Source organism: Colletotrichum jinshuiense, chromosome 4 (assembly GCF_051148585.1).
Source record: "Colletotrichum jinshuiense chromosome 4, complete sequence".
Classification (NCBI taxonomy): Eukaryota; Fungi; Ascomycota; class Sordariomycetes; order Glomerellales; family Glomerellaceae; genus Colletotrichum; species Colletotrichum jinshuiense.
The window spans coordinates 4,826,289-4,841,678 of record NC_139311.1 but is presented as its reverse complement, the minus strand read 5'-3'; the positions used below and the strand labels follow the sequence as shown (position 1 = coordinate 4,841,678).

At 48.8% G+C, this 15,390-nt stretch overlaps 6 protein-coding genes across 6 annotated transcripts; 5 read left to right on the top strand and 1 right to left on the bottom strand.

Annotated features, from left to right (window-relative positions):
• Positions 1–272: 272 nt before the first annotated feature.
• On the bottom strand, positions 273–1,002 carry EsH8_IV_001223 (C2H2-type zinc finger protein; the record flags this gene model as incomplete). The annotated part of the gene is made up of 2 exons (XM_083266113.1): positions 273–770; positions 826–1,002. 2 exons carry the CDS (start codon positions 1,000–1,002, stop codon positions 273–275), a joined length of 675 nt encoding a protein of 224 aa, XP_083125008.1.
• A 2,794-nt stretch (positions 1,003–3,796) lies between these two features.
• Positions 3,797–5,298, top strand: EsH8_IV_001222 (CFEM domain-containing protein; the record flags this gene model as incomplete). The annotated part of the gene is made up of 7 exons (XM_083266112.1): positions 3,797–3,923; positions 3,975–4,156; positions 4,221–4,257; positions 4,316–4,383; positions 4,440–4,822; positions 4,876–4,943; positions 5,000–5,298. The coding sequence occupies 7 exons, from the start codon at positions 3,797–3,799 to the stop codon at positions 5,296–5,298; spliced, it is 1,164 nt and encodes a 387-aa protein (XP_083125007.1).
• A 1,353-nt stretch (positions 5,299–6,651) lies between these two features.
• Positions 6,652–7,593, top strand: EsH8_IV_001221 (uncharacterized protein; the record flags this gene model as incomplete). The annotated part of the gene is made up of 1 exon (XM_083266111.1): positions 6,652–7,593. One exon carries the CDS (start codon positions 6,652–6,654, stop codon positions 7,591–7,593), a length of 942 nt encoding a protein of 313 aa, XP_083125006.1.
• A 778-nt stretch (positions 7,594–8,371) lies between these two features.
• EsH8_IV_001220 (MBL fold metallo-hydrolase) lies at positions 8,372–10,333 on the top strand (the record flags this gene model as incomplete). Its single annotated transcript, XM_083266110.1, has 4 exons — positions 8,372–9,308; positions 9,376–9,412; positions 10,137–10,215; positions 10,280–10,333. The coding sequence occupies 4 exons, from the start codon at positions 8,372–8,374 to the stop codon at positions 10,331–10,333; spliced, it is 1,107 nt and encodes a 368-aa protein (XP_083125005.1).
• Positions 10,334–11,125: 792 nt separating this feature from the next.
• On the top strand, positions 11,126–11,568 carry EsH8_IV_001219 (uncharacterized protein; the record flags this gene model as incomplete). The annotated part of the gene is made up of 2 exons (XM_083266109.1): positions 11,126–11,442; positions 11,499–11,568. 2 exons carry the CDS (start codon positions 11,126–11,128, stop codon positions 11,566–11,568), a joined length of 387 nt encoding a protein of 128 aa, XP_083125004.1.
• A 1,641-nt stretch (positions 11,569–13,209) lies between these two features.
• EsH8_IV_001218 (class I SAM-dependent methyltransferase) lies at positions 13,210–14,678 on the top strand (the record flags this gene model as incomplete). The annotated part of the gene is made up of 7 exons (XM_083266108.1): positions 13,210–13,239; positions 13,318–13,367; positions 13,431–13,565; positions 13,683–13,749; positions 13,807–13,847; positions 13,912–14,547; positions 14,609–14,678. 7 exons carry the CDS (start codon positions 13,210–13,212, stop codon positions 14,676–14,678), a joined length of 1,029 nt encoding a protein of 342 aa, XP_083125003.1.
• Positions 14,679–15,390: the final 712 nt, after the last annotated feature.

The following is a 15,390-nucleotide window of genomic DNA, read 5'->3' as shown; positions in this document are numbered from 1 at the left end:
TGCATTTCCCAATGTTTGTAAAGCAAACGATTTCTTTCTCTGAGGCCTGTGGCCCATAACTAGGCTGATCAACTGATAAGAGAATAGCTACAGTAACCCATTATCTCCCGGTCTCCACAGCGGTTTCGTCATAACTACCAGGTAAAGCTCACGTTCACGCATTCCCTCCAACCCCCTGTAACTCCCAAAACAATTTCTCAAAAGACAAACACAACTCTTCACACTCTGTAAAAATTTCCTCTGTGACCGGCTGTGCTTGTTTACGAGCCCGATCAGAACTGTATCATCCGTCGAGGGTCCACAATGCGCTCCACGTTTTTCTGGACCGATTCAAAGCGCATGAAGTTGCAAGACTCGCTCTCCAAGTGGTTGATGACGCCTGCCAAAGTCGTGAAGTCTTTTCGGCATTGTCGGTTCGGACAGTTGTAGAGTTTCTGCTTGTGAATAGGCGAGTTAAGGTGCGCGTTGAGGCCTGTCAAGGTAGTAAAGAGGCGATGACAGAGGTAACACTCATAAGCGTCGGCGTTGGCGTTGAATGTCCGCTCAGTGACCGTATAGGTTGTAGACCCATGCCATTCCAGAAGCTTCTTGCAGATGACGCCGTTGGGGTCCCGTCGGCGAACGGCCTGATAGAGGCTGTCGCGGTCGAGCGGTGCCTTGGGACAGCCGCCCTGCTCTAGGTGGTTGACCAAGCCAGTAGCGGTGCTGCAGGAGTGGCCGCAGAAGGGGCATGACAAGCATTTACCGCGATGAATCCTGGAGTTCAAATGCTGCAGAAATTAGTCAGAGCACCAATTATACCGGAAATTAAGCGGAAGAACTTACTTGGCGAATATTGTTGTAGCTTTGAAAGTAGCGGCGACAGGGATCGCAGTAGTGGTGAACCTCGACCTCATGGTCGCGGAGATCCTCTTCGTCCGAGAAGCCGTCGGAGCAATCGTCACATTCGTATTGAGGGCTTTCCTCGGAAAAAGAATCATCCCAATGGCCCATAAAATCCATGTGCTGCTGGACTGCTTGTCGATTGCCGTAATAACGGTCACAATTTTGACACTCGTGAGCTGGTATGTGATGTCCAGTCGCGGCGAGATGCTGCTCACGCGAATGCCATCCGGCCGGGAAGGCCCTCCAACATGTGCCACAAGTAAAAGTCATGCTGAACACGATGAAGGAACAGGCTTTCAAGGATCGGGTCTCGGTGTAGGGAATGGGTTGTTAATTTGGATTCCAGCTCGGTGTCGTGATGATGACGGAGACGTGGCGGTCCAGAATATCAGGCGTGAGGGGGGGATATTGAAACGGCTCAAAAGAACCAAACTCGAGGCTTCCTCCCTTCTGCGTTGATGCGAAGAAAATTCTGCAACGGGCGGAAGGAGAATCCTGCAGATGTGGTTGGTGTTTGCAAAAGGAAACAGAAATGAGAGCAAGACGCCTTGGGATGAAGGGGCGTTGTTTGCCTTGGGGGTGTGGAAAGGAAGAGAAGGGCCACAGGGCCACCAGCGGATTGAAAAAACAGACGACCGAATGGGGAGACTGCGAGGCTCTGAGTTTGCAATTCATGGAGAGGAAGGTGAAGTGCGTTTGCAACCGCGTTCCTTCCCTCTCAGCTAGCAATTCCCCAGCCACAAGTGGTGGTGAAGTCAAGTCACGGGACCCCTAGCCTGACCAACTTTACAGCCGATGTGCATGATAAACCAGACTTTTGGTGAAATAATCCTCATGAAGAATATTCACTTTGCACTTTGACTTCCTTTATTCAACACTCTTAGGTAGGGAAGCATGAGATGGGTTAGATTTTGTTGGTATCACAGATGCCTACTGTAACACAGGTCTACGTGTACGGGATGGAGCTCACCGAATAGCAATATAGTATGTTCGGAAGCTGTAAGTCGGTATGTAGAATAGAAAGTAGGAGGTTGGCAGCCCGGAGGTGCAATCTACGGGCTCCGCTACTACGGTTGCTGCCGCGGCCGCTGCCCATATTCTGGCCCACAGGGGATATTGTCAGGTCCGGAAGTGGAAGAAAAGGGTAACAAAAAAGAACACTTTACATGCGATAGGAGGCCGCAATCTTTTGTGCTTGGCTCAGCTTCAGTTCTGAAGTTCATACAGGCTCTACATTGGTTCTGGCTCCTTTATCAAAAGTCGCAGAGCGTCAATATAGGTCGACAAAGGACAAGGGGCTCAAAGGTTTTCGACGCCTATAGGACATATAAATGCTTGTTTGACAACTATGTTGTTTGTCCAGGTAAAAAGTGACGATTGAAGGCTCAAGGTACAGATGGCAACAACAGCGGTGTCTGATTTCGAAGTCCAGGCTTCCAATTGAGCCTCTATCCGTCGGAATGTATTCAATAGATAACACTGGGGCTTGTATCTGCTAGGGTTTTCCCGTATGCTCAAAATCAAGTCGGTTTCCCGGAATATCACAACAGTCCGCGGCGAACAGCGGTCAAATTTAAAATGAATATTCTCTGTTTATTTCGTGGAACCAAGAGTTCACGTTTTCAACTGGGCATAGACACGGTATTTCACAAGTGCTATTGGATGCTAGAAGTCCAGCTTTCGGTTCGTGTCTGTTACTTCAAATGCCATAGGATGGCTACGAGGACGTTGCTGTCCCCATCCAACTTCCTGATACAGCGGACTGGTATGGGGTAGCGTTGATGAACGGGCGAGAACTCAAAGGATGAGCATACCTGAGCAATTGATGGCCGTAAAACATTCTCCGACTTTCTTTGAACAGTTTGAATGTGCGAGGACGCGAAAATATGAGCGATTCCGTCCCTCAGTATAACGGCAGGAAACGTATGCCCCGATCTCGTAGCATTGGCCATGTCTATCCTATCATCCATCGAAGGCGGAATTTCAGACTGATCATACAGCACAAATCAATAGACAGAAATTCAACATCCAATCCTCCCCGAATTTTATGCGAGGGTCGTGACAGCGGTTTTACATGTCTCATGCCGTAGTCGAAGTGTGGCGGAATTCAGGGCCTCGCGGCAAACGGCACGAAGGTGTGTCCCGCCCACTAACAAGGTCCGTATAAAACAATATCCGGCACCCACGATGCTGATGGAAAGGCCTTCTGGTTTCGGAGATTCACTCCGATGAATCTTGATTCGTTGCCTTCGCCAAAAAGCCTTTTTTCTTTCAATGTCCGCTACGGGAATGGCGAGATCGCTAACTGATGTCAGCCACAGCGTCTTGTGAACTGGGACCGGTTCTAACCCATTCCCTATCCGGAATCATGACAAAAGTACGACTCAGAATAACGTATAAGCGTGCGATCACATTTTAGCTACGGATAGAAAGTGGAGTAAACAACATCTCAATCTATGAGAGGTCTTCCTTCCACTCAGCTTTGGAAGTGCCGATCTCCCGTGCCTAAGCATTCGGCCGAGCTTTACTAGGACGTGGAGATCTGTCGCTATTGGGGGCAATGTGAGATCGGTTAAGGGTGGCGCCGATGGTGACTTACATTTTCCATTCTTCCAAATATTGTAGACGTTTTGTTATTACCTGCACGTAGCCCACCACCCTTGAACCCGATTCCTGAATCCAGTCTTGCCCACTGCTTGGGCGCTCGGTTAGTGAAGTCATTTCCATAGAAGGACACGATGTTTGCTCTTCGAGTGATTTGTCTCCTGCTAGGTGGCCTCTTGGGATTTGCGGCGGCCGCAAAGCAGATGAGTCTGGAGGGGATCCCAAGTTGCGCTGTAAGCACACCGACCCTTCCCTATTCACGATGTCGTGATTTTCTGCTTACATCTTGATTCTGCAGATCACTTGCATGGCACAAGCGCTACCACAGACGACGTGCTCTCCCATCGACCAGGCATGCCTTTGCGTGGATCCCGAATTCAATGCCGCCGTGGCTCCATGCATCAAGTCGACCTGTACAATCAAAGAGAGTCTAGGTAAGTGACCAGAAATACTTCATGAGGGGAGACAGCTAACAGGATGAAAAGTTGTTACGAACGCGACCTGGTCCCAATGCGAATTTCCCTACAGTAACCAGACCGCCAAGATCCACTGGACAAGCAGCATTATCACCATTGTTGCGGTTGTGTTCATGGCGATGAGGTTTGCTGCCAGAGCAGCAAAGCTGTCGCCATGGGGCGCAGGCGACACGGTGATTGTTATTGCGTTTGTACGTAATACATTTTTCTGCGTCGCCATTTCTCTGTTCTTCTGGGCTGACTAGGAAACCCAAGGCCTTTGTCATCTGCTTCTACACGGAGCTATTCTTCTGTAAGTTCAGCCCAGATACATTACAGCTCGAACTTGTCTCTGATAACTTCGGACCCAGTCGTAAATGCTGGCCTTGGAAAAGACATCTGGACGCTACATGACTATGAGATCACTCATTTTCTCAAGGTATGCCGAAACCCCGGATCCTTCAGTAGATGCCTGCGAGGCTGACAAAGTCGCAGCTTTTGTTCGTCCTCGAATTCTTCTACTTCTTCGGCCTCGCCACGATAAAAGCATCGATACTGTTCTTCTTCCTGACTATCTTTCCGGATAGACGTTTCCGGGGTATTATCTGGGCCGTGCAGATCGTGAATATGCTTGTTTGTCTTTCATTTGTCATATTATGCTTTACCCAATGTCAACCGTTCACCCATTTTTGGAATGGTTGGGATGGCGAGCACAAGGGCAAGTGCGTTGATTTGAACAAGATTGGCCTAACACACGTTGCGTTCAACATCACTCTCGACATAGTCATGCTCATCCTGCCGGTAACGCAAATTTACAAGCTTCAGATGAACCGGAAAAAGAAGGCGGGCGTAATGGCGATGTTTCTGGTCGGTGCATTGTAAGTTCTTCCATGCTGGTTCGAGGGAAACCAACGGCTAAACGCGTCATCAGCCTCACCGTCGTCAGCGTCTTACGTATCAAGGCGTTGATTGTATTTGCAACCTCGTTAAACATTACAGGTAGGCCCTAGCTACCCCAATTTATGTTTACATCATTGATCTAACACATGTCACAGCCGACTCTGTGAATGTCGTTCTCTGGGCATACATCGAAGTGGTCGTGGGAGTCATAGTCGCGTGCATGCCCAACGCATGGCAGCTCCTGAAGACACTCCAATCAAAGGTGGTAAAACTGTCGAGCACGCTGGGTTCGCACATTGGATCGTCGAGCAGTCACACGGGGCCGGGGTCCAGAGAACACGGCGAGAAGTCCAAGAAGTCGTCATTTACAGATTCAACACCAGCACCTTCGGAAACGGGTCGACAAGACAGCTCACTAGCATTTGCTGAGGGAGAGATTAGGATTAGCAATTGACAATTGCAAATTGGCAGTCTCATTCATCTATGCTGACAGTGCGTTCTCAATTAGAGCCTGTTTGATGCCCATCATTAATGTTCTCCGGCTGTGACTTTGTGTTTTTGGGCCTCAGTGCTACGCTGGTTCCCCTGGGTATGAGTCCGCTGCAGTGCTATCGTAGAGGTGCACGGTGACCTCACAGACTTTGTCTCCAGGCTCTTGGATTCAACTGCATTGTGATGGTTTTCACAGTCTGAATTGTCCAATCAAGACGATGAATTGGAAATTCCAAGATGTTGGTAAAGCTTCAAGTCTGCCCAAATCCATCATAACAAGGATGTTGGAGTCATCGCAGGGCATTGCTGCATCAGGGGTCGGGCATCGAAGTCTGCAGTGAACCCAATTGATCGCCAAAAACCCCGTGCAGTGACTCAATCCACCACTTAAAGATGTACCCCGCCAGCAGCATTGTGCATGGGACGAAGCGAACCACGCCAAAACCAGTTAGGACGGAGACCATGCATTGCAGCCTCATTCGCCAGTCCACTATGAATCATTCTCCATCGTACAGATGTCACCTCTAGTCTAGGGTTCATCCGGGCGCTAGAGACACTCTGGCCCAAAGTCTTAGCGGGATTAGTTCCTCCAGCGAATATCCCTGCTCAGGACTCCCGGTGCCTCAGCCCGGGAGTCTCTCCCGATGTCATTCACGAGAGAGATGGATTTGGTCCTGAACTTCAATGCCTTCGAGGCTACACGGATTCATTCGCGCATCGAACTTGTGATGAGTTCCTCCCGGCAAAATAGCCGGCTCTTCAATGAGGCAGCCGTACGATAGAGACGACAGCAAGTCACAGGCTCAGTAAACACGCCCTGCCGCCCTGTCAGCCTGCCAGGTAACCCAGCACGCGCTGCGCCATCATCAACGCCAAGAATGACTCACTCTTGATCGATGTAGCTGTGCCCAATCACAGGCCTTTCCAGCCCACCCTCATGGCCCCAGCAATCCTGGCTCCAAGTTTTCGGGAGGGTGTTCAAACTTCCGAATACAGGGGCCCCGGGGACGCCTACGTGTTACAGCCTACACCATGCCCAATTCATCAAGGCAACATCACCAACATCGTCAGCAATCACCAGGCACGCTATCGCCATATATATCTCTCCCCTTCGCCGTGCTTCCATCGGTCTCACTACACACACAACCAAAAGAGGCCTCAAGCTATCACACGCGCCCTTGCGTTTACGCCCGCCCTTCGCCGACGACTCAGACTTCTTCCACGCACTTCTCTAGACACATTACTCTTCTCCCTCACTTACACCGAGCAAGACACCCACCGCAGCCCAGGTATAAAATACCACCAGCCACCCAACATGGGTTTAGCACTCCACAACAGCAGCGATGTTCTAGATCTCTCACAGCGGCACCTGCACCCCGGCCCCTCGCAGGTCGGCAGGCCGCGCCCCCGCGCCCACTACAACGGCGCCTACTACCACGCCGACGGCTCCATTTCCTTGAACCGGGAGCTCGCCGAGCACAAGCTCCCTCTCCTCGACCTCGTCCTCCTCGCCAACCATCAGAAGCGCACGCACCGGCCCCGGCAGACACGTCGGCGCCAGTCGCCCAAGACCAACCAGCAATGGTGCATTGACGAAGAGGCCGAAGGCCGCAGCCTAGCCCTCAGCAGCCACAAGCTCCCTGGTGAGCAGCGGCGGCGAACGCCGTCCCTCGAGAGGCAAGAAGCCTTTCGTTATCCTCGCACGGCGATGACCCGCGCTCTCTCTGACCAGGATGCACGCGATATTTCGGAGTTGTATCGCCTTGGCTTGCTTTATGATGATGAGCACCTCCGCGGTGCCGGTTTTGCTTTGGATGCCATCTCCCGTCCTGAGACAGAGTATACCGTGCGCCCGGCAAAACAGACACGCAAGAGTAAATTCCAAGAAGTCCCATACGACGACGACTTACAGCTCGCACTCGATCTCTCCCTCGCCGAACTCGGTCGGGACGAGTCTTTTGCGCAGTATCTCTGTTCTCCGGACCTAGACGAGATCCCTTCCGACGACGAAAGTGTCTACAGCGCGCGACTCGAGCCCTTGCAATTTGTCTCTGAGCTCATGCACTCCCCTGATTACTTTGCCGATAACACACCCGACTTGACGACCGATTCCGATTCCGACCGTATTTCATTCAGTTGTTCTTCCGATGACGAAGCCTGGGCAAGCAGTTGCCCAGAAGTTTCAGCAGGAAGGAAGGACGATGCAGTGGATAACAAGGCATCTAACGCCGGGATGGTGTTGGGCGACGGCTCGTAGCAGGTCCGCAAAGGAGATTCCCCGCGCGCCACTCGGATCTCGATCATGCTTTTTTGGATGGGTACCATATGCCCCCCTTAAACGGACTGGTCCTCATTAACCCAGCATGTTCCGGCGTTAGACCTTGGCATTGCCAAACTCGTTTTCTTTTTCTAGGATTTGTTTTGATGAAGATGGTTGAGTGCTCGTGGTCGGATGACACTGAGCTCGCCGTCAAGCATGATTGAATGTACAGCATGTAAAATGTATTAAACCTTTGGGTAGTTTATAAGTACCATATATAGACGGTATTTATGACAACTAGATATGATTTTAGTTCAACCTCGGTCTTTGTCTTTGTGCATGAGTTATCCCATCAATCTGTCGATGATGTGTGGACGAGAACCTGTGTCTCTAACAGTCTTGGGCTAATGTGATTCTCTTCTTCCGTCGCAATTATAAACTTTTTTATCTATTTGAAGTTCGTGTATGTATAAAACTTCTTCAGATTTCACTCGCACGCTGCCCAGGCAACCTCATGGTGTCGGGAGTTTCTGGAGTTGTAACCCATTACCCCACCCACCAACTGCCTGAGCGGCGGGTGATCCGGCTGCATCTGGGTGTTGACAGGGGCCAGGATGTGACGGAAGAGAGCCGTGCCAAGTAGAAGATGTCACAGAATTCGCCCCCGAGTCTGTGTCTGATTTCATACCTACACCACACTGAATGGGGGAGATAAATGTATGACTTGTGTGTATTTTATTATTAGGTACTTTCATCATCGTGGTGATTATTGAACATGTCATCAACATCTGTCCAAACGATCAAGGTTAGCGATCGGGCAGCCTGGCTTGAAGCGCTCAAAACCGACCGGCCCATCCTCATCCATCTCAACGCCGACACCACGTGGCTCATTCAGCTCCCGTACCCATCTTCATTTACCCCGCCTACGGGCCGGAAGCGCTTTAACATCCTCGTCGACCCGTGGCTCCAGGGCCCGCAATCCGACGTCGCCTCCTGGTTCTCCACGCAATGGCATGTCGTGGAGCCCGGCGTAAAAACGTTGGGCGAACTCAATTCAATCCTCGCCGGGCTTGAGAGTGGTTCCAACGGGTCTGTAGATGGAGCAAATTCGTGCGTTGATGTGGTTGCCATTTCGCACGAATTCACCGACCATTGTCACCAAGCCACTCTCGAAGAGCTTCCCCGGTCAACGCCGGTCTTCGCCACGGACAAGGCGGCCGATTTGATTCGGTCGTGGAAGCATTTCGACGCCGTCACAACTACGCCTGGCTTTTCGTCATCCACAAAAGACTGGAAACAAAGCCTCAGCATCGCCGGCTTGCCTCCATGGGTCGGCATTGGACGCGTCATCAGCGCGGGGAATGCGCTTTACTACCACTCGGCTATCATGATTGCGTTCGACTTGGGCGAACCAGAAACCATCCTCTACTCCCCTCACGGCATCCAAGCGTCTGACTTGACCTGCATCAGCGAGTCCGGCTTCTCAACTCTAGCACTACTCCATGGCCTAGATGACGTTCGCATTTGGATGACAAAACAGTTGAACCTGGGAGCCTTGAATGGGATCAAAGCCGCCGGGGAAACCAGAGCAAGATATTGGATCCCGACGCATGACGAGGTGAAGAAAGGCGGCGGCATCATTGCGCCTCTACTCCTACGTACACGGTACACGTTTAGGCAGGCCGTAGAAGCCGAAGAGAAACTTATGAAAAGTAGGGTTCCGGATTACACATTTGTAGAGTTGGGCTCTGGGGACGGTATGCTGTTGTGATTAGTTAGGGTCGCCAATGTCCAATGAATTTGCTGTTCATCAAGTGTAAGTGACCATGCGTAATGGTTCAAACAGGTAGGCTGTGCGCAAAAGACTGCATATTTTCTCCAAACCACCCTTACAGCGGCCTGAATCGGTTTGCCAACATAAAAAAATAGGCTATGTTGTCCCTTTCACCAACGTTGGTACAGTCTTGGGCTTTGGTTGGCACAATTGGCCCACTGGATGAATGAGACCTGCCAAGCTCGCAGATGACTAGCGAGATTCCGTTACTAAACCATGGAAGGATGTAACATGTAACGTGAGGGGAAGGTAAATCCGGCTCATTCCCTCGGCCTCGACGCTGACATTTCGGCGGCTATGCATCAGCGCCAAGTTGCAAGTCCGGCTCTCAATCTTGCACGTTTTGCATTTTCCCAACTGTCGAAGTGGAATCAGTACCAACCATATGCTATGGAGGTTCGCCGGCCATTGTCCTACCGAAAATGGTATGGATCCCGCTCTTGGTAATTAAATAATCTATTCATTGGTTCGAGGAGGATGTTTGCTGGCCCACTTGAAGACCCTGTCCCCAGTCCGCAGAATGCAGGTTGTTGATAAAGTGAAGCAACCGCATGAAAGGTTACAATACAAATGAGGATTCTGCCCCAGGCCCATTATCTGCCTTAACTCTCTCTATCTCTTTCCCTATCTCTCTTCCCTTCTCTCTCTTCCTTTTCTCTCTCTCTTTCTCTCTCTCACTTCATTGCACTGAAGAAATACTTCGCAGTCGCCACGAGAAAAGTGTCGAGATGGAAAACGCACATCCCGAGTACTCAGGAGTGCCAGTAGCAGCCCCTCTGGCCGTGGTATGTTGAAAATTTAATTAACATGGTCCTGCTAAAGCTACATTCTGACTCCTCGTCTTCTCAGGATCCCAACATTGAGGCCGAATCCGACTATGATCAGTTGGAAACGAACAGGTAATTTGACATCATCCCTTGACTAAAGCCATTTGTAATTGTCGTACTAAAGTGTTCTTCCTAGCGTTCATACGTCATCTACCGCCTCTCTGTGCGAAAGCATTCGCGAGTACCGAGAGATTCATGGTCGAACTTCCACGCAGAAGACTGAGTACTGGGGACCTAATGATGAAAAGCAGAATGAAGCTCTTGACTTCAAGTAGGTCTACTGCATTTCTCAAATCACAACAAAGTATGGGCCTGACCAGATTGATCATAACTAGCCACTATTGGATGACGGACTTCTTCAACGGGAAGCTATTTTTGTCCCCAATTGGACATACCCCCCAGGTCTGAATGTCTACCATCTACTTCTTCTGTCTTCTTGGCTCACCTTTCCTGTAGGCCGCCCTTGATCTTGGTACTGGTACTGGTATCTGGGCCGTGTAAGTAAACAAGATCTACTGGAGATATAAGAAGCTGACAGGTATATCCCAGCGACTTCGCCGACAAATTTCCATCGGCCGAAGTAATTGGTGTCGACGTCTCACCTATCCAACCATCCTGGGTTCCACCGAACTGCAAGTTTCAAATCGATGATTTCGAACAGGATTGGTCCTTGCCCAGGGATCATTTCGACTTAATTCACGCGCGAAACCTCGAAGGTTGTTTCACAGACCTAACAAAAACACTGAAACAGGCGTACAATCACACAAAACCAGGAGGCTGGTTCGAAATCAAGGAGTTTGAAACTCAGGCACGTTCGCAGACTCTAGAGTTAGATGATGATCACATATTCAACAGGTGGTTCAAGCATATGTGTGAAGGCTTAGCTAAAATGGGCAAACTTCAGGGAAATGTTAGTTCGGGTAGGTTAAGGAAGGGACTTGCTGAGGTCGGGTATGTGGATATTGTTGAGAGGAAGTGGAAAATCCCGATTGGAAAATGGCCAGCCAAGGAGGACCTGAAGAGGCTGGGCCTTTGCAACCTCGAGTATGTTGACCAGTCCCTGGAAGGCTTCATGCTGTTTATCTTGAACGAAGTCTTGGGCTTCACTTATGAAGAGGTTCAGGTCACCATTAGTGAGATGAGGGCTGCTATCCGGAACCCCAAGAATACCCCATTCTACTACATGTAAGTGAACTGTATTTCTCATGCACTTGCGTACCCAGCACTAACTTTGCACCAAGGCAAGCAGTGTTTGCTCGTAAGCCAACGGAGGAGGAACTAAAGCAAGATAGCAGTGCGAAAGAAACATAGTTTTAGCTCAGATTGAAAATTTCTTTTGTTTTTCTTTTCTTCGCAAATCTGTTATAATTTCCGCAGCTGATTTCCTTAAAATTAGTTGAGAGGTTATCCTTGAAGCCATTGTTAACAAGAAAAATCACAGGGGCATTATAGCTAGCGGCATATAAAGATTGCAAAAGGAAGCAGAACTTGCAACAGGTCATATTCATGGTCGAATAACTTGTAATATATTTAAATTCTAGTCACTTCACAGAGCGTTGGGGCTGTTTTCCTTTTCAATTCAAGATGAACATCTACAGTCTGCAGCATGTTTGCTATTAAATTACAAACTGTAATATTTTTCATGCACAATGATAACTTCCAATGTTTCTAGCCAATTGAATTATGCACTTATGAACAGTTATAATATTCGACTGTCATTTGTGCAACCCTGTATGGGCAAAAGACTCCTGTTGGTATCACAAAGATACCCGCACAGGTCAAGAGCTCGCCGAACAATATGATATTTTCGGAAGCTGTGAATCGGTATGTAGAAGAGAAAGTAGGTTGGCAGCAGCAGCAGCGGAATCGTAGATATAGCTGTTTTCAGCCCGGAGACGTAATCTCCAGGCTCCGCTGCTGCTGGCCGCCTGCCCGTATTCTGGTCACGTAATCCAACACTGGCAGTCTTCTACTTTGTGCCAGTGCTACCAGAATACGCTGTACTACTATACAAGAAGGTTATAATAAGCAGTTAACAGTAAGCTATCAATCTGCTGCAGAATCGAAGAAAATAGGCGATCAACAGAGGGCTGTTAATCGCTGCAGAATCGAAGAGGTACCCGTACTGCCCGGATTCTGGTCTTGTACGATGTAAATAAATTGAACCTACAATGATCCTGAACGTAACTACAACAAATGATTCAATCACAGACTCGCGTTTGAAGAAGACAGTACTCCTGTCTCATGGGAGTCAATGGTATTTGTTGCCGAGGTCGCATCCTACGGGTCCAGTGACCTGTAGCAGTTGAGGAATTTTGGCCTGGGAATTTTGGCAATTGATATCTTGAATCCCCGCCTCGAAATCTGAAACCCCCTGGCCATACGTGAGTAGGCGGGCTGTTAATAAATGTCAACCAAAAGAACAACGTGGCTGGTATTCGGCTTGCATGGACGACGAGGGGCAGGTGTGGGCGGGGTCTTTCACCTTTGAAGCAGTCTCCGACAGGCATCTTTTCTTAACCATGCACCTTCACTCAGTCGAAGGAAGGTTCTCTTCCTCGGTCACCCATAACGTCGTACATCATTCCCACCTTGTTGCCTTTCTGTGGGTACGAAACGGACCATAAATTTGCTAAAATGGCAATGACTTCGTGGCCATGCGGAAAAGTGATATTCTATTGGTCCGGGGGTGCGGGTTCTTTGCCTGGACGCCCAGGTCCCCGGTCTGCATTATGCAGGTTGTGCAGTTTGAAGAACCAACAACATAAACGGCCCAATACAAGAAGAAGGGGGTTTTTCCCAATAATTCGCAAAAAGTTTTGTTTGTCTTTTTCTTCTAGTTTCCCCCTCTTTGTCCAGACGAAATTGGCAAACTGCCAGATCAATTCCTCACTATATATGCGCAATAGTAGCACAACCTAGATTTCGGTAAACTTACCTAGAATCATCATTATGGACCCTACAGCTACTGCTATTCCTGTGGTACGTAACTCTCCAAGACCGCAAAGTTTTAACATCTCCATCCCAATGTATTGGTAGGCATGCTGACATTATTCCCAGGATCCTGCGATCGAAGATGGTACCATTGACGACCACACCGATACTGAGAGGTTGGCTCTTCTGTCCAGTGCAAATGCGATGGTGAATGAGTTACTAACTTTGATCTTGTTTAGTATTCTTTCAACCTCTACAGCCTCACTAAGTGAGAGTGTTAAGGAATACCGGGAAATTCATGGTCGGACTTACACCCAGAAAACTGAATACTGGGGGCCGAATGACGAGAAGCAAAACGATGCCCTAGACTTCAAGTAAGTTTATTCATGAGGATCTGTTTACTTTTCCTTTGTAAAAGGCTCGGCCATTTTCGTCTTTGGTTTTATCTTCCTTTGTTTCCAAAGGACCGCTAACTAGAACTGCCAACACAGTCATTTTTGGATTACAGAGTTTTTGGACAACAAGCTGTTCTTGGCACCAATTGGAGAGACACCACAGGTAAAGCTTCTCGAAAACTGCGATCAATCGGAGACGGCTTGCTTACCAGTAGCACAGGCTGCACTGGACCTTGGTACCGGCACTGGAATCTGGGCCATGTAAGTTGTCCATAATTATTACGTAGGGAAGTGGTAATCACAAAACTAATATTCATTTTCAAAGCGATTTTGCCGACAAATTTCCTTCCGCCGAGGTCATTGGCATTGATATTTCTCCAATTCAGCCTTCTTGGGTACCTCCGAACTGCAAATTCCAAATCGACGACTTTGAAAAAGAGTGGACGTTTCCTGAAGACCATTTTGACTTCATCCATGCTCGCAACCTTGAGGCCTGTATTGCAGATCTGCCAAAGTTGTTTGAGCAAGCGTTTGCTCATACAAAGCCTGGAGGCTGGATTGAAATCGTGGAGTTCGAACCTGAAGCACGGTCCCAGACGCTGGTGCTAGATGATGATCATATCTTCCGAAGATGGTATACATATTTGGAGACAGCTGCAAACCAAATGGGAAAGCCTCATGGAAATGCAAGTCAACGGAGGCTTGCAAAGGGCCTTATTAGCGCTGGCTATACTGAAGTTGTCGAGCGGAAGTGGACCATTCCTATCGGGTCATGGCCAGCTAAGCCAGAGCTTAAAAAACTAGGAATCTGCAACCTAGAATTCATCGAGCAATCACTCGAAGGTTTCGGGCTATTTCTGCTAAAGGAAGTAATGGGCTTCACATATGAGGAGGTGCAACTCACGCTTTCCGAGATGAGATCTGCACTGAGAAACCCAAAGAACACACCATTTTACTATATGTAAGTACAGCTGCGCATTTTGGTTTGGAAAAGACTCAACGAGTGCTGATGACACGTGCAGGCATATTGTGTACGCCCGTAGGCCGGAGCAGATCGATGGGGTTCAGGGAAGCGCTGCTGCGTCAGCTTGATGCAACCCACTGGTGAAGTGCTGGAGCTTTCTCCCTTGATAACCTCACAGCCCTAATCTCACAGTCCTAGAAGTGAATGTGCATGGATTCTTAGGCAATGTTGGACTACTCAACCAGAATAGGAGCAGGCGGTCAGGCCGCGGGAAGACGCAGCAGTCGGGCCCGGAGATTCTGCCTCCAGGCTTTCAACGGCGATATCTTCACAGCTGCTGTTTCCGCTGCCTATCTTTCTTTTGAATCTTCTACACACAAGAATACAGTACCAGTTTTGCTCTTCGATTTACGTCGCTTTACCACTCGTACGGTTATCCTGTGATACCAACAGATAGACTTTGAGAATGGGGAAACTTCAGACTCGAGAATCCTTGTGAAGATAAGCACAATCATAAAAATGGAAGGTAGCTCTTCAAACAAATTTAGAAACTTTAGAAAACTTTTTTTTGAGCCGAAGAAGTCAATAATATCTCAACTGAGCTAGACGTGGAATGTCGCGACATAAAGGAGAAGCCTTTTACCAACCAACCTATTGATTTCGACGGGTTAAAATACCGGCTATGTCTGTCTATCCGTCTTGTCTCTTAGAATTCTCTCACGCTTCCTACTACCTCATATATGAAGTTTAGAACTTCGCCATCATATAACACTTCCAGCGTTGATATGAAAGATAAGGCATTTTTGGATATGCTCACCAGTCGACTTGGTTTATTTTACT